Here is a 17,818-nt window from a genome sequence, read left to right as displayed (position 1 = left end):
TTTTTTTTTAAGTATAAAAACCTTAAATTAATCAACTTTTTATCATGTTAACAGCTTAAAGGGTATTTCAGACATTTTGATAAAAAAAAGTGTATACCAGCACTTATTTGCCAAACACATCAACAACTTTTTTTTCAACTGCAGCACTTTTATCCAAACACATAACTACTTATTTTAAAAATAAGTTCCAGCACTTTAAAAGTTACTTTTTAAAAGTTACTTTTTTTAAGTCAATCCAAACGGGCTCTAAAACTAAGTGCTTATAAGCACTTTTTTAACTTACCCAATTACTCTAAAAGTGCTTAAAAGCACTTAAAATAAGCCAATCCAAACAGGTTCTAAATCAGCAATCTGATTGTAGGAGTTGCACCTAATTGTGAGATGGTACCTACGAATTCACCTACAGTTCTATTTTTCCTGTTATGCTTTCTATGTTTTGAAATTCACTGCCATATAGGAAGAACATATCTATTTTTATGAGAAAGAAGAAAAAAAAAAATTTAAAAATCTCATATTGTTAGGGGTGAATTAAAATTTCATGTCTTTTTTCCCTTTCTGTTTTTGGATAAAGGGTGTTCTAAAATTTTCATAAATACCCAGGAAAAAACCATTTCTGCCGAACAGTTCATAGAAACTTCAGAAGATCTCATACCTATTCCATGAGAATATCGATATTGGATTTGTTTCTTCAGCAAGATGGCTGCTGCCATAGGAAGACCAATAGCTAGTCCGTGCCTATCAGTCACCGATGCAGCCTCCCCCTATGAGCAAAGAACAGGAAATCTTGATTAAGACCGCACGGCAAATGTTTTGGCATTTATAAGAAAAAATAGTAGAAGATTCACGGTTACGAAGGTAAGACAGGTCCTAACCTGTAACGTCATGTAGTGTCCACCTTTCTTTAAAAGGCTAATACCCATTCTCTCTGTATCTGGCACACCAATTGTATCCAAGACAGCATCAAAATGCCCCTTAAGTGCTACTTCAGCATCCTGTAAACAAGCAAACATGTCAACCCTGGCAAAAGGACAGAGGGCAGAATACCCCAATAACGCCATTAAAAAAACCAATTAAGCATATCATGTTCAAATAAAATAACATGATGGATAAACACGTGAACTACTACTGCAAGGTCACCTCAATGGTATAGTCAACGGCCTGCTCAGCACCGGCTGCTAAAATGCGACTTATACTCTCTCCTCCACACGTAGTAGAAACATGGCAGTCTGCAGCCACTGCAAGCTGAATTGCAGAGAAACCTACTGCTCCTCCTCCACCTATGACCAATACCCTATGCCTGAAGTAATTTGATTGAGAAATAATGATATCAGTATAAACAAAACACAGATATCATTTTGAGACATCATATTATCTCTCTACCAATCAACATATATTCACTATCATGAGCTCAATATGAAGTAAAAGGATACAGTTGGAATACTATCTAAATGTGCCTTGACCTCTCAAATAGGATTAACGAGTTCAGATGGCCATGACTTGTGAACAATAAACAGTATGGGTGGGCATAAATACCGAAAAAACCGAACACTACCGTACTAATTCGGTTCTTTGGTTCAGTTTTGATTTTTTCCCCGAAAATTCGGTCTTTCGGGTCCAGTGTAAAGGTTGCAGTTCTTCAGTAAACTGAAGAACTGAATTTTATACCAACTCTTTTTTCCTTCTTGTTTTCTTCGTTTTTATTCTTCTTAGCATGATTAACCTCCTTCAGAATCCTCAAGGTATCTATAAACCTGAAGGTACATAGTTCTCCCAATGACAAGATGGGGCTCTAATTGTATTCCAGTTGCCAGTATCAAATGACAGGCACAATAACGGTGTTCTCAATTTTTCCCTGTCAAAACTCCTATCTATAGTGCAATTTCTACATTCATCAAGACAGTTAAAATCACAGTACTAGTGCATAGATTGGGTCGATGATGAAGAAAGAGAGATCAAAAACAAAAAGATCATACTCATAGTTGATATTAGAAAAGAGTAGCTTAAGCATCTATTCTTCCAGGTTCATGAAATTTTAAAAAAGAGCAAATAAGGATGTTTTATTTCTCACTCACACCGAGAAAACTGTTTTAGAAACACCAAACCAAACCGAACTAATTCGGTTCGGTGTTTAGTGAACACTTATCCAAAACCTAAGAACTGAACAGCCACCCCCAATAAATAGGTAAGCTGCTATATCTTTTTATATATACATAAGCAATAAATAGCAAGTATTATATGCTAAGGTTTTCAATCCATATGAATCAACATCCTGTTTCTCAAAGAAAAAGGAAAAGCCATCCTTTTGACCAATTTTCATCTCTAGACAAAATAATCTTGTTCAGCAGCATTAGAATTTAGAGCAACTCCATGTTTTTCCATTACGCCGACATAAATGTATCTTGAAACTTAATTCTTTATGCACTTCCAAGTTACAAAAGTTTATATATGCTCCAACGGAAGAATCATTATTACACAATTACATTCAAAAGATTATAGTGTTGGTCATAGGCCCCCAGTAAATAACTTTATCTATTGATCACTTCAGTATTTTGCCAAAACTGAGGGGAAAAAAATAATTTGATAAAGAAAAACACTAAAGAGTCGTAAAATTTCAATCCCTTTAAATACTTCTCACTCACATGCCATGCTTAAAAAGTTCAATGATCATAATTTACTAGAAGCTGTTAACCTCTTTATAAGTGGAGATAGTCTGCTGCCAAAACCAAGAAAACAGAAATTCAGAATTTAAATGCACAACAATTTTAGAAAATGTTTATGACTCAGCAATATAGTTGCAGAGGAAAACCTTCTTAAATTACTAGTTTCATGGCATGGTAACACTTGCATAGGCCATAGCGAAACCCTCTTGAGTCATCAACTTCCAGTTCCTTTTTCTCAGAGGTAATTATTCAAGTTTAACTGATGAATTCAGATTCATACATTGCGCGTATAAAGCGCATCTCCAGTACTGAATGTAGAAGTACAGACTACTATTTCCATCCTGCCTCTCCTTCACAAAGGATGATAAGAGAGGGAGAAAGAGAAAATGTTTCACTGATGAAAAAATTTAACCTATCTGATAAAAACATACCCCTCTCTTATTCTGGCAGTACTTTTTAGCGCACGCCAAGCAGTTAGCGCAGCAAAAGGGATAGCACTGGCTTCCTGCAGAACAACATATAGAACCTTAGAATGCTAAAGTAGTAAAAAAACAAGATATGTGATGTGACAGGATGCAGATAACAAGTGTGAAAATTGACAGGGATATTAATCCACCAACAATGAATTTCAGAAATTGATAACTTAATCAGCAGGCTGAGGGGTGGGGAGGGCATCTAATAAAAGTAACATAACAGTATAAGGAGTAGGAAACAAGATAGACGCTGATTTTATAATTGATTGCAAATAGCCAGAAAAATTATTAAGAGCAGAAAAGTATTCTTAGGAAGTTGGTCTGACTAAATGTAACCAAACAGAAAACATACCGCATGTGAAAGTGATCCCGGCTTTGGAGCAAGTTCATCCTCCGCAAGAATAGCATAGTCAGTATAAGTACCCCTCACAGCGGTTGGATGCAGAGCACCAAATACCTCCTGCCCAACTGTAAGTGACTTGACAGAATTTCCAACAGCTGCAACTTCACCACTTATATCTCGGCCCAAAATCAATGGTAGAAGTGGTTCGAAAATTGAACGTCCATATCCTGATCGCATCTGAAACATATTAAAGCATCTACTAAATGCTCAATGCAAAATAATGTGAGGATCACAATTTCTATGGCATAGCTTCCCAGGAACAAATAAGTCCAATGGATTTAGAGGAAACATTTGCACGAGCTTTATAACTATTATCAGTTCCTAATAGTATAATAAGAAAAATTTGTATCCGTCAAACTAATATCGTATCCACATTGAATTGACGCACGTATAAAAAATTCCTCCATTGTAAAAAAAGAGAAAAAAAATATAACACATTTTATTTTAGATGTTATCTGCATTGCATTCCCTTCACAGTAATACTGTATTCATCCAGAAGTATGGTTTTCACTTAACAAGTTCTTATACCTTCATTTTTATTAATAAATGAATGATCAGAAAAATCTTTGTTCATAATCAACTTTAAGAAGCGGTTTACTTATTCAACAACTGCCATGTGGAGCATAAACAAAGAAATAAAGGGATCAATAACATAGATCAAAGATGCTCCACTATGTTTAAGAGATCATTTCTTCAAGAATTCTCTAAAATGGAAGTCTCTATGCTTTCTCAGAGAAGAACAAAAGGAAGAAAGAAATGAAAACCATAGATTGCTAGGTCTTAAAGGCATAAAACTTTTCCCTAACTTGAACAATTTTCTCACATATCCCCTTTTCCTCTATTCACCTTCAACCTCAAGCACATTGTATGGACACGCCTGAATTTTCTGAGATTGTCAGACAACTCCACCTATTTAAGTTTCTCAAAAGTATAGTTGGTCCTATGCAAAATAAAGCAGAAATGACAGCCAGCACAAAAAATAGTCTAAATAAGAGATGATTCATATAATCATCCTAACCAGACAGAAATTGAGGTATAACGGATTAAACATATCTACTGAAAAACACACTGAGTTTCAATTACAACCAAAGAATTGTACTATAGGTCAATTAGGCAACATTTCTAATCAGAAGGGTCAAAATTTCGACTTTCTGAGTTTCATACTTGAACTATTAGGCGTGTGAGTTCCCTACTTGAACTATTACCAAATGTTTATTATAACACACCTCAATTATCAATTGTTCACTTTTCCTACCTGAAAGATGGTGATATTTCAAATAGAAAAAGTGAACAACGGATTACTGAGGTGTGTTTCAATAAACATTTGGTGATAGTTATGAAACTCAGAAAAACTCAATATTTTAGGTGTGTTTTTGACCATTCACTCAAATAACAATTGAACTAACTGTAGGTTGAGACAAATGACAGCCAACATAAAAATAGTCTAAATTAGATAGAATTCATATAATTATCCCAACGAGACAAGTCGATTTCTCAACTGAAAAACACATAAGTTCCATATACCAACACGAAATTATACTACAGGTCGATTTCGCTCTACATTTCCAACCAATCAGAATAAACAAATGAAATTGGAAAATAAAAAAATCGAACTAACTCTGGTATCAAGTGGATTGATTGAAACAGCACGAGCACGAACAAGCACTTGATTAGGTTTTAGATCAGGAACAGCTACATTGTCACGAAACTCAAGCACCTCCGGTCCACCAAATCGCGGCAACAACACAGCTCTACAGCTCGTAACAATACCTCTTTTGTCAAAACCTAAATTCGAAATTCCTCCATCACCAGTACCAATCTCAATCCTCCGAGATATCAATCGGATCATTGTTTTGCAAAGAAATTGAGCAGCAAATTCAGTGATTTGGGGAAAATGGATGCATATTGTTCAATGTTCAGTAAAAGAGTGTACATGCAAAAAAGGGGAGAGTGAAGCGAACGTGTCTGCTATTTTATCCGCAGAGACAAATATTGGCACCGTGGCTGCTTCTCAAAAGTGCAAGTATTGCAACCTAGGGGCTTATTTGTCTTTTTATTTCTTTTTCTTTTTCCGAAAATTTCATATTAGAAATAAAACGCTTCCTAACACCGAACATGGTTAGAATTCAAAATTTCTAATTAAAAATAAGGTGGTTGAAAATGCGTATGGCTTAAACTTTTAATTTGATTACTAACTTAAGAGTTATATTTCAATTTTATATGAATAAGCCTTGTAATTATTTTTTAATCTTTGTCAATTTATATGAATCGTTCTCTTTGTGTGTTTTTCTAAGAGAAAATGGTCTAAAAACCTCCCAACATATACCCGAAATTCCAACTATACACTCCAACTTCACGGGTATCCTATCACCCCTTGAATATTTACTACACACGCTGACCTGTCCACATAAACCAAATAAATTGTATCAAGTGATTCCACGTGCGGGTCCCCCACCCACTTCAACCCCTAATTCTTGGTTTTTCTCCATTTCCCTCCTAAAAACGTAAGAAACCCAAAATTCATCCTTTTCATCTCGTTTTCTCCATTTGCATATACATTTCTACTGATGATCGAAGTATTTTTCTGTGTATTTTCAAGTTGATTTCGTAGTTTATCAACTAATTTAGTAAAGGTTAGTTTTTTAACTCCAAATGTCAATGTTACTACTCCGCCAACCTCATACGACCAACAAGAATGAAAAGGATAAAAGTCTAACTATAACTACTTAGATTTTTAAATAATTCAACATACATTAGTTCATAATAATAACACTTATGTTCAAATTATGTCAAATACTCTTATAATATAATAATCAAAAGAAATCAAACAAGGCATTTAAGGGTGTATTTGGTAGGGAGGAAAATAAAAAATGTTTTACTAATTCTCTCATGTTTAATTGGTCAACTTTTTTTCAGAGAATATTTATTTTTAGTAGAAAAACATGTTTTATTTTATGATCGTGGTGTCCAGGCCAACATTCATGCACATCGATTAATTTCACGGGATATCTATCACCTTCCACAAGTAACATCCTAATAGGTATATAGTAACTCTGACCACCAAGGCTAGGACAGATGGAAAGAATCACCTAATATTTTTTGTCTGTGCTGAACACGTGTTCTTTAAAAATGATAAAAATGTCTTCGGGAACATACTCCCCCCACCCTCCATAGCCGTCGTCCCCACATGTTCCCGTCAATATTTTCTACTTACTCACCAAACACAAGAAAATCACATTTTTTCGAGAAAAACATTTTCTTCCATACCAAATATACCCTTAGAGCCGATAGTCTCAAAGAAATGGTCATGTATGACAAACAAATTCAAAAAAATGCTAAATAAAGATACATTATAAATCAAAACAAGAAATGACATGTAGTTTCTCTAAGAAAATCCAATTAGACTACTACTAATTCATATAATTTGTCTTCCCTCTAATTTTGAGCTGTTCAAAAGAAGCATACCCTGGTAATATATAGATACTATATTATTTCTATAGAAGACTTCTTCCATTTAACTTTAATTAATGATGTTTAATTTGCTAAGAATGTTTCATTAATTGACCAATTAAAATTATATGATGATGGATTTACCGCGTTAATTAAAATGCCAAACACTATATATACTAGCTAAAAAAAATCAAACTCCATCAACAAATTTTTTTCTTAGTTCATACATAATATTTACAAAAATCATCAATTCTTGATCAAAAATGGAATTTCTAATTAGAATCCCTTTTTTACTCTTCATATTCTTTAATTCTTTATTTTCAACCATGGCCACTAATTTGGAAACTTACATTGTTCAAGTTGAATCTCCAAATAGTCAAATTTCTACTCATAGGACATCAACAATGGATTTAGATAGTTGGTACCATTCATTTTTGCCAACAACTATAGCCAATTCGATTGAAGATACGCGTATGGTTTACGCGTACCACAATGTAATTAAAGGTTTTGCAGTTAAATTATCAGACGAAGAATTGAAAGAAATGGAGAAAAAAGAAGGATTCATTTCAGCGCGACCTCAAAGGGTGTTGTCTTTGCACACTACTCATACTCCGAGTTTTCTTGGTTTGCAACAAAATATGGGATTTTGGAGAGATTCTAACTATGGAAAAGGTGTGATCATAGGTGTATTGGATACTGGTATTGCTCATGATCATCCTTCGTTTAACGATGAAGGAATGCCTCCTCCTCCTGCTAAATGGAAGGGAAAGTGTGAGTTCAATTCTTCTATTTGTAACAACAAGTTGATTGGAGCGCGGTCTTTTAGCTTTGGGAAAGGTACAACATGGGATGATGATGGTCATGGTACTCACACCGCGAGTACTGCTGCTGGAAGTTATGTGAAGAATGCTAATGTTTATGGAAATGCTAATGGCACAGCGGTTGGTGTTGCACCTCTTGCACACTTAGCTATTTATAGGGTATGTACTAGTGTTGGTTGCTCGGAGAGTGATATATTGGCTGCGATGGATGTTGCAATTGAAGATGGAGTCGATATCCTCTCCCTCTCGCTTGGTGGAAGTACTAAATCTTTTCACGATGATGCAATTGCACTAGGGGCATATAGTGCAATGGAGCAGGGGATTTTTGTTAGCTGCTCTGCAGGTAACAGAGGTCCAACTCCTGAATCTGTCACAAATGAAGCCCCGTGGATTCTCACTGTTGGTGCAAGTACCCTTGATAGGAATATCAAGGCTACTGCAGTACTCGGAAACAAGGAAATGTTTCAAGGCGAATCAGCTTTTCAACCAAAGAATTTCTCTTCTCATTTGTATCCTCTTGTTTATGCTGGTGGTTCAAATCAAAGTGACATTAACGATCCTTACTGCAGCACAACGTCACTGAACCAAACAGATTTCACAGGTAAGATTGTTTTGTGTGAAGTTGGTGGTGGAGTAACAAGAGTAGACAAAGGTCAAGCAGTGAAAGCTGCAGGTGGTATCGCGATGATACTAATGAATCGTATGCAAGATGGTTTTACAACATCAGCTGATGCACATGTACTCCCAGCTACCGATGTTACTTATGTAGATGGTCAAAAAATTCTTGCATATATAAATTCAACATCAAATCCTTTAGCCACCATAACATTCCAAGGGACTATAATCGGAGACAAAAATACTCCAGTCATTGCTTCTTTCTCTTCTCGCGGTCCTAGCAGAGCAACCCCTGGCATTCTAAAGCCTGATATTATAGGCCCTGGAGTTAATATCCTTGCAGCATGGCCTACCTCTGTAGAGAACAATACCGAACCAAAACCTACATTCAACATTATATCTGGCACCTCAATGTCTTGCCCACACCTAAGTGGAGTAGCAGCATTGCTCAAAAGTTCCCATCCAAACTGGTCTCCATCAATGATTAAGTCTGCAATTATGACAACCGCGGATACTGTGAATTTGGGGGAAAAGACCATCCAAGATGAAAATCATGAACCAGCTAACCTTTTTGCCATTGGTTCTGGTCATGTAAATCCATCTAAAGCAAATGATCCAGGACTTGTTTATGATATCAAACCAAATGACTACGTACCTTATTTATGTGGTTTGAACTATACAAACCGGGAGGTTGGAGTTATTGTGCAACGAAAGATCAATTGCTCAGAGGTAGGAAGTATTCAACAAGGACAACTAAATTATCCTTCGTTTTCTATTATACTTGGATCAACTCCTCAGACATACACGAGGACAGTTACAAATGTTGGTGAAGCTAAATCATCTTACACTGTGGATGTTGTTTCACCACCAGGTGTTGATGTTAAAGTTGAGCCTTCAGTTCTGAAGTTCGCGGAACTAAAGCAGAAGATGTCATACCAAGTAACGTTTACTCAAATAGTTTATCGTTCATCAGGCACTGTTGATGTTGAAGGATTCTTGAAATGGAAATCTACCAAGTACTCTGTTAGGAGTCCAATTGCAGCTTTGTTGACCCGAATCTTTTAGGAAAAAAATTGATATAAATCTTGTATGGTGTTAAATAATTGTCTTCTTATTCCTTTGATGATATTTAAGGACACAGAAGGAAACCTATTCAATATGAAATTATTCAATAGTTATAATTGAACAAAAGAATAAGAAGACAGATATATTATCAATGTGAAATTATTACCACATACTTCTTAAATAATTGTCTGATGATTTTTTTGGTATAGCAATTAGCAAGCATAAGATCAACTATAGCAAAGAAGCGGAGATATAACAATGATCAGCAATTTCATTAAGTAGACCATCACCACTTTTGAACTACCATCACAGTAACTCCTTAGTCCAATATTTTTTTTGACAAGATACAAGCTCTTCTGTAGCAAAAACTTCAATCAAAATCAAATAAAAGCCCACCTGGGGAATGTTGTGAGCAAAAAAATCCAAAATTGTAATCACAACTCTAGAAAAGCGCCAACAGGAAGGCTTAGGATATATGAATCTAGTACAAAAGACTAAAGAGATGATATGTTCCTCCTTTCACTAGCAGAACCAGTCTTGGGTGGATCCATGTCATGATTCTTGAAACTGAATAATAAGGTCTGGCGAGCACAAAGTTCTGGCCGGCTATGATAGTGAGAGAGAGAGGATCTAATTATAATTCTTCCTTTGAGCATTTCACATCCACAACAACCATTTACCATGTTTAGTCAGTTCTCTGTCTGCTCCACCCTAGTCAGTAATTTGATACATGTAACGAGCAACGAGATAAACTAGAGTGATCATCTCTCATTAGGAAGCATTATTCAGGCGCAGGTCTTCTCAAACTTCTCTTTTTTTTCTTTGGTTTACGCTTTTTCTGTTTCTCCTTCAGTCTTGCAAAGTCCTTGATGCTCTTTTCCCATTCTTTTCTGTGCTTTAGGTAAAGCATCATAGCAGCACGGGCATCTTCTATCTGTAAAATATGCAGATGGATACAAGTTAGAATTCGCTAGGATATGGACCTAGGATGATAAACTGACATGCTGCTACAAGATTGAAGTCTTTTTTAGATTCAGTCTGTAAAGCCAAACTCAAACACAAGGTAATACTTGGAGGTCCATAACAGTATACTAAAGCACATACAATAAGGATTCCACTAATTAGAATGAGAAACTACATGAAACGAAAGTAAAAGAGCACAATAAAGTCATTAAAAAGCATAGAACTAACTGGGCAATGCTCTCCATTTTGTATCTCCACTCCAAGGACTTCAGTAGCAAGGTTCCGTAGTGCACGACTGCGTCCTTCCCTAATTTATCAGCCCAATGTCAGCATCATATTGCAGCCAAAATACAAGCTAGTAGCTGAAAGTTACAAGTAATCAAGAATTTCTTTTTTGGTGGGGAAGTGGGGTAGAAGATTACCTTAGAAAATGTTTATATTCAGAAGTATCACGAATATCCTGCTTTTGATGGCCTAATAACAAGGCCTGTACAGGAAACATTTCCCATTTAGTCATAGAAAGTACTCTAGATGCAAAGTCTGAGAAGGTGCACAGTTACCTTAAAATCATTTCGCAGAGCATGGCCAACAAGAATCCGTCCCTTTATTAGTTCTGCCACCTCCTTCTGAACGACACGAAAATCTTTCGCTGCAGATGACATCAGAAGAGCACATTACTTGGGCAAACCAAACAAAATGTTTTAGATATTGCTTTGAGCATATAACTTGCAGAAAGTATCAAAAAAATGGAATTACTCTGTCCATAAATACTTGTCCAGATCAAAGTCAAACTAACACTGGGTCAAACTTCAAACTGACTGCTAAAAACAATTAATCCAAATTGAAAATATAAACCTTCAGATTAGAGATAAACTGACAGCCTATTCAACTTTGAACCATTTAACTAGTGATGTTGTCCAACAAAGATTGCAATATAATTTTCTTATATACAAATCTTTTAATCAGAAAGAAATGGAGACAAACTTATCCTTTAGTAAGAGATAAGGTTTTATCTATTCTACTTTATTCAGTTAGAGATTGATGGACATTGGACACAGGCCCTACTTATTTTAAACTTATATTGAATCCCTCAGGGTATTTAGCCCAACTTCCTTTCATGCATTCTGGACAAACCTCTGTAGCTTGAATGTGCACGAGCCATTGAACTCTCTTTCAGGAAAGTGAGATGGACTCAAAATCTTTTATAGTAATTAGTTAAAATTCCATAACATCAAATTCTAAGGCGTTTGGCCATGAAATTATTTCACTTTTTTCCACTCCAAGAAACATGTTTGGCCATAAAATTCTGGTAAATTCTCTTTACTTTTTTCAAGAATTTTCAAAAATTCCAAAATCAACAATTTCGCTTTTGTCACTCAAAATTACTCACAAAAATTCAAAACAACTCTAACTTATTTTATGGACAAACACAACTCTAATTTCTAAATATCATTTTTCATTTTGAAAACAAAAGACTACTTTTTTTTTTTTTTGAAACTGGTAACTTTAGACTACTTTTTTTATTTTCACAATGAAACATGGACAAACACCTACTAAAATATGTTGATGATCTATGAGCACTGTGATGGCTGATGGGAATTTCTCATGTCAGCATTCTTAAAAGAGCTAAAATTTCCGTTCTGACTACACGTGATAATACATTCATTTCGCAGTCCAGATGGAAAAACTTTAAGCATCAAAATTAGAAGAATAGGAGAGAGAAAATTCCACAATGCTTCTAGAACAGCTGCAACTTAACGTGCTAAAGTAACACCACACTGCTTCTCAGATGACTCAACTTCACATGCTAAAGTATAATAAAAGAATGTTTTTCAATTTTCTGCTTCTTCAGCAAGAATAGTTTTTTTGTAGTCATTATTCTTTCAAGAGACCAGACTAAAACCTTCTCCTTCTGTTGGTATCTTTTCAAATGTAAGGGGTGAAGTGAAACCAACCTTTCTTTAAGTGCTGAGGTCTAATTCCACTGATTTTGGTGCGGAAGTCAACAACACGTTCAACTGGACGAACATATTCGTCATATATCACATTTCCCCATTGGTTGACCTGCAATAAACTGGTTTGCATTTAACTGTTCATGTATAAGACGAACAAACAAGCTTACAAGAAAATTGTAGGTTCAAATACACAGAAGAACTAATGGACTGTACCCGGATAATCAAAATAAGGCAATTTATGTTTTATAGGGAAACAACAAGAAGCTTTAACATAGCAACATCAATAATTAGTGAACTATAAGTTCACATGCACCCAGAAGAACATAGAATAATTTATAATTCTGTGTGTGGCATATGCTCAGAAGGCAAAAGACCAGCTAGAAGAGAACTTATTATAGGATATAAACAGCTTAGTTATGAAAATCGTAGTGCAGTAGAAGCTTGTAACTAATAATCAAAAGCATCAAGTTAAACTGGGGAAGCAACTGAAACAATTGCTAGTAAAACCATTTGTCAAATGTAGTGAAGTAACATATATTTTTAAATCACTGGTATTTAAGTAAATGAGAAGGTAAGACTGAATACCAGTGTGACTCGCCCAAGAGCACTTCTGTTTCCCACAGAGCTTACGCCAACCATTTCACAATCCATCCCTATCACATCTGTAACACTGTCATGGAGCTAACGATTAAATTGCTGAACAGTAAAAAAATAATTACTCAATTAATAATAAAAAAAAATACTCAATCACACTTGAACTTGAGGAGGCTTTAAATAAGAATAGAAAAGTGAGATTTCGATTGTATTTTAATGTGTGACCAGTTAAAAATAAAATCTTTCTAATTTCCTGCAAATATTAAAATAACATAGAAATTTAGTTTTAATTATCATTTCATAACTTTTTGAAAATAAACTTTTCCGGAGTCTTGTGTGACAAAAATATGCCACCAAGAAATTAAAGGCAAGTTCTACAAAGTGGTGGTTAGACCGACTGTGTTGTAAGGAGCAAAGTGTAGGTCAATCAAGAACCCGCACGTTCAGAAGATGGAAATTGAAAAAATGGATATGCAGGCACACAAGGAGAGATAAGATTAGAAATGAAGATATCCAGAACAAGGTGGGAGCGGCCTTGGTGGAGGAGGACAAGATATAGGAGGCAAGTCTAAGATGGTTCGGACATATGAAGAGAAGATGCACGGATGTCTCAATGCGAAGGTGTGAGAGGTTGGCTTTATGGATGGTTTCAGGAGAGGTAGAGGTAGGTGGTAGGCCAAAAAAGTATTGAGGAAAAGATGATTAAATAGGACATGGTGCAGCTTTAGCTTAACGATGGCATAACCTCATATAGAATATAGAAGATTATGGAGGATGCAGATTAGAATAGAAAGTTGGGTAGGTAGTTGAGTAGAGTCTCACTCGAAGTTAGGCAGACTCTTCACTTTTGATGCTGCACCCGTGTTGAATTCTCCAAAAATACACTACTTTGGAGAATCCAACACACACCCGTTAACATTTTTAAAGAGTACGAGCATCATAGGTTTCACTTATCCTTCCGTACTAGTAATTGTAGCATTGCTGTTGTAGGTTCTTGTTCCTACAATTTCAGTTACTATCTATTGTAACTTGATTTAGAGTACACATACTAAGCTGCTGTAGATAAAAATCCTAGTTAAACAAGTTTTTTATAATCTTTCATAAAAGGTGTATCTAAGCAAATAATGAATCATGTGCAGCAGCCGCCCAAAAAAAAAAGACCTTTTTAAAACTCACCTTGAATCTGATGAAGTTGGAATAAGAGGATTAGGCGGAGCATCACCGGAGTCATCACTGGACCTGCTTTTGCGCTTTCCTACGATAGCAACCAAAAAAACTTCAACACACTAAGAACCAAAAAAACAAAAAACTAAAAAAATGCGTTATACCTAATATTGAGTTAGGATTTTCTGTTTCTGAAGGATTTGACCGTTGTTTTTGGAAGCCATTGCTGCTGAGTTGCTGCAGAGCAAAGAAATTGAGTGCATAATCGGAGATAAATTACAAAATAAAATTAGTTAGAGAGAGAGTGAATACTTCACGGAGCTGAGCCCAGTTGGGGTTTAGCTGAAACTGTTTCTTAGAGTTTTTCAATTGATCCGCCATTTTTGTCTTCCTCCGGCGGCTCAAATTCAATGCCCTTTAAAAATGAGACATCCCAAAAATTTGAAAGGCCCAATTCTTTTTAATAATAATAAAATTATTATAAGCTTTTTTAATAAAAACTAAAATAAAATAGTATGTGAAATGGAAAAAAATGTTTTTTTCTTATAGTTTGGCTCAAAAATATTCTTGTCGTCAATACTTTATTCATAAATGTTCATATAGTTACTAAATGGGTCAAAAATACCCTTTTCCAAAAAAAACATATGATTTCTTTTCTTTTAAAACATATCTTCTTTCTCATTAAAATATTATTAATGGACCCTATACTTGTTTTATTTCTTTTAAAATCACTTTAACAAATAAAAATATAGGAAATAATTTTTTTTCTTAATCTCATTTTATCAATTAAAATAGATTAATTGCATGTACCCTTTCGGCGGATAATATCGATAATCCTAAGGAGGTTCCTCCGGGATACTCAATACTCAATAGGAGAAGGAAGGATTGCTCCTCAACCCATTTTTGGCATTTTCTTCATCTTCGACTCTATTGCACTCTTCATATCATTAATTGTCGTAGTCGTTCAAACATGCATCAATCGTGGTTGCTGAAAGACGAGCCAAAAAGTAAATGATGGTGATTATCAACAAGCTAATGTGGTTGGCTTGTGTATTTGTCTTCATAGCGTTTCTTGCACTGTCATATCGTTATAGGTAAAGAGGAAAGATGGATGGCAAGTGCAGTAATTTTTATCATGATCGCGACACTAGGTACACTGTGTTACTGAATAGTTATGCATCAGATTGAGTTTTCGAATTTGAGAAGTCAGATGAAATCAGCTCGGAGTAGCAAGATGTTGTCACGGTCCGTATCAATCGTGTCAGAATCAGAGATCCTTGAAGATCAGTATAAGAAACTATATGCTATATAGTTCTAGTTGTTAGCCAATGTACAATCTTGTGTTATAAAAAAATGATCTTTGTACTTCAAGATTCAGTGCAATAGCTCTAGTTTTTGTGGTGTATATGATCAAGATAATTGAAGTGTAGGATTTTAGAATTATGAATATTTTACTAAGTGAAATACAGTTTAGTGAGCAAGATAAGTAAAATGACAGGCAAGCATCCCGCGTTAGCATGATGCCGCGTTAGCAGGGTCCTGGGAAGAGCCGCACCGCTTCCCAAGGGATGTGATGTGAAATTTTATGCTATACTAGAATTTTGAGCATATTTCTGTGTACAGATAATTGGTTTTGAACTTAGTAACTCTGTTATGTGCCTCTATTTCATTCACTCTACTCCTTTTCAATTCACGTGACATAGTTTGAGTTAGCACTCACGTGACATAGTTTGAGTTAGCACGAAGTTTAGAAAGAGATGAACATTTTTGAAACTTATGGTATAAAAGTCATAACATTTTGTGTAACTATAAGGTTTTTGAAACTTGTGACCTTGAACATGCAATAACATACACGGTGTTATAAATGCTAATCCTTTCCAAATTTAGAAGGTTGTCATTCTTTCTGAAAAAAAGTATGTAGCGTAAATTGAAACGAAGAGATTAAAATATATAGTAAAATTATGAGCATCTTACTACTGGTCAAAGTGAAAATAGGGTAGTATGTGAGCAAGATAGGTGAGATTAGGGATGTCACATAAATTACCAAAAATTGAATTACCTAGTCGAGCTGAGAAATTCAGTAATTTGGTATTTGAGAGTAAAATATCATAAATATAATCGATTTTGGTAGTCGATATGGGAAATTAGCATCATTCAATATTCAGTAGTACGATACACATAATTATTTATCGTTTAGTACCTAAGATCAGAATAATAATCTCAAAAGTCGAATAGAATTTGAGATTAACTTTATTCCATGTTTGGTTACAGTATTAATTGCTTCCAACATTATTTTATCCCACCAATTGTACGAAAATAGTGGGATAGTAATCCCATAGAGAAGACGCGATAAAATAATAATTTCATGTATATTGTTGTCTATCCCATTCCGCATACCGAATGGCCACAGGAAATAAAGGCCATTACCCATAAAGTGACATAGGCCCATCAGTAAGAAGCCCATATATCAAAACTATAGACTAAAATCAACAGTCTAGTACTCCATCCGTTTCACAAAGAATGACCTCCTTTCCTTTTTAGTCAGTTTAAAAAGAATGACCTCTTTCCTTTTTTGGTAACATTTTACTTTTTGCTTTCCACGTGGCATGTTTAAGACCACAAGATTAAGGGCAATTTTGTACATTTGACATAACTTTAATTTAGGACCACAAGATTCAAAAGTCTTCTTTATTTACTTAAACTCCGTGCCAAGTCAAACCAGGTCATTTTTTGTGAAACGGAGGGAGTATGTGATAGATTATAGTTAAATTAAAGAAAATATAGGAGAAACATACCAATCAAAATCAATTAAATATTAATACTCCACAATTGACTTGTTTGACGCTATGATTATTAAGTGTAAATTTAATGATTTTTCAATTTGATTTTATATTGATGACAATTTAACTAATAAATTAAAATATTATTGAGTTTAAGATATCTTTATTTTCATAAAATATATATAATGCATACATACTTACATAAATCTAATTGAAGAAAAGTTGATCAACAAGAAATTACAATTTAACCAATAAATTAAAATATTGTTGGATTTTAAGATATCTTTATTTCCATAAAATATAGTAATACATATATAAACCTTAATTGACAAAAAAGTTGATCAACAAGAAATCATCATTACTATCGGAAATTTTGAACTCGCTGAAAGGATAAAAAAAAGAATGTATTGAAATTCGTTAAAATTATTATTGGTTATAACATGATATAACAGATAGTGCCAAACTTATTCTGAATTTATGTTTGATTTTTTTTCTTCTGCATTCACTATTTATATTGAAGGTTGATTAATTGAATTCATGCATATTTCAAGACATGTTTTGGAAGGCAATGTTCTTAATGAAATTTATCCCACATAACTTGAAACAGTAGCAGGATCAAAATTTTCACCAAGAAAAATAATCAAAATATGAAGAATTGCGCACAAAAAGGTCGGAGATTCAACATTTATCATATATAAATAAAAATAATTTAAATCATGTATAAAAGATATAATTTTCCGTCGAAAAGGATTCAAATGAATTTGATCACCTCTAACTGACGTTACTCTTAAGTCAAACCCAAAATATTTAATTAAAAATATTTTTAAAATCACAATCACCCTACCATAACTCGTATCTCGTATCGGTAAAAACTT

General features: G+C 34.5%; 3 protein-coding genes across 3 annotated transcripts in view; 1 reads left to right on the top strand and 2 right to left on the bottom strand.

Annotated features, from left to right (window-relative positions):
* LOC102581800 (reticulon-4-interacting protein 1, mitochondrial) overlaps nucleotides 1–5,534 on the bottom strand; it is an 8,360-nt gene extending 2,826 nt beyond the window's left edge. The window contains exons 1-6 of the mRNA XM_006358900.2: nucleotides 5,155–5,534; nucleotides 3,486–3,713; nucleotides 3,092–3,165; nucleotides 1,138–1,297; nucleotides 873–992; nucleotides 653–761 (exon numbers count right to left, since the gene is read on the bottom strand). Of these exons, the coding sequence (XP_006358962.1) occupies nucleotides 653–761; nucleotides 873–992; nucleotides 1,138–1,297; nucleotides 3,092–3,165; nucleotides 3,486–3,713; nucleotides 5,155–5,385 (922 nt within the window). The 5' untranslated portion in view covers nucleotides 5,386–5,534. The remainder of the gene's footprint in view (nucleotides 1–652; nucleotides 762–872; nucleotides 993–1,137; nucleotides 1,298–3,091; nucleotides 3,166–3,485; nucleotides 3,714–5,154) is intronic.
* A 1,715-nt stretch (nucleotides 5,535–7,249) lies between these two features.
* Nucleotides 7,250–9,511, top strand: LOC102581472 (subtilisin-like protease SBT1.7). Its single transcript, XM_006358899.2, has one exon. It carries the CDS (start codon nucleotides 7,250–7,252, stop codon nucleotides 9,485–9,487), a length of 2,238 nt encoding a protein of 745 aa, XP_006358961.1. The 3' UTR covers nucleotides 9,488–9,511.
* Nucleotides 9,512–9,740: 229 nt separating this feature from the next.
* LOC102581139 (RNA exonuclease 4) lies at nucleotides 9,741–14,609 on the bottom strand. The gene is made up of 9 exons (XM_006358898.2): nucleotides 14,476–14,609; nucleotides 14,328–14,400; nucleotides 14,176–14,254; nucleotides 12,991–13,075; nucleotides 12,406–12,514; nucleotides 11,011–11,099; nucleotides 10,873–10,937; nucleotides 10,679–10,757; nucleotides 9,741–10,421 (listed from the first exon to the last, which is right to left on the bottom strand). Exons 1-9 carry the CDS (start codon nucleotides 14,542–14,544, stop codon nucleotides 10,269–10,271), a joined length of 801 nt encoding a protein of 266 aa, XP_006358960.1. The 5' UTR covers nucleotides 14,545–14,609; the 3' UTR covers nucleotides 9,741–10,268.
* Between the last annotated feature and the right edge of the window lie 3,209 nt (nucleotides 14,610–17,818).

Source organism: Solanum tuberosum, unplaced genomic scaffold (assembly GCF_000226075.1).
Source record: "Solanum tuberosum cultivar DM 1-3 516 R44 unplaced genomic scaffold, SolTub_3.0 scf00283, whole genome shotgun sequence".
NCBI lineage: Eukaryota > Viridiplantae > Streptophyta > Magnoliopsida > Solanales > Solanaceae > Solanum > Solanum tuberosum.
Note: the sequence above shows the minus strand (reverse complement) of the source record. Positions and strands in the feature narration are given on the sequence as shown.

Excerpts from the sequence above, each read along its gene's own strand:
- LOC102581472 (XM_006358899.2), top strand. The coding sequence starts at position 7,250 with ATGGAATTTCTAATTAGAATCCCTTTTTTACTCTTCATATTCTTTAAT.
- LOC102581139 (XM_006358898.2), bottom strand. The coding sequence starts at position 14,544 with ATGGCGGATCAATTGAAAAACTCTAAGAAACAGTTTCAGCTAAACCCC. Across the intron at positions 13,076-14,175 it reads CCAACTTCATCAGATTCAAG|TGTTACAGATGTGATAGGGA; the intron begins GTGAGTTTTAAA and ends GCTCCATGACAG. Across the intron at positions 10,758-10,872 it reads GAATATAAACATTTTCTAAG|GGAAGGACGCAGTCGTGCAC; the intron begins GTAATCTTCTAC and ends CTGATAAATTAG.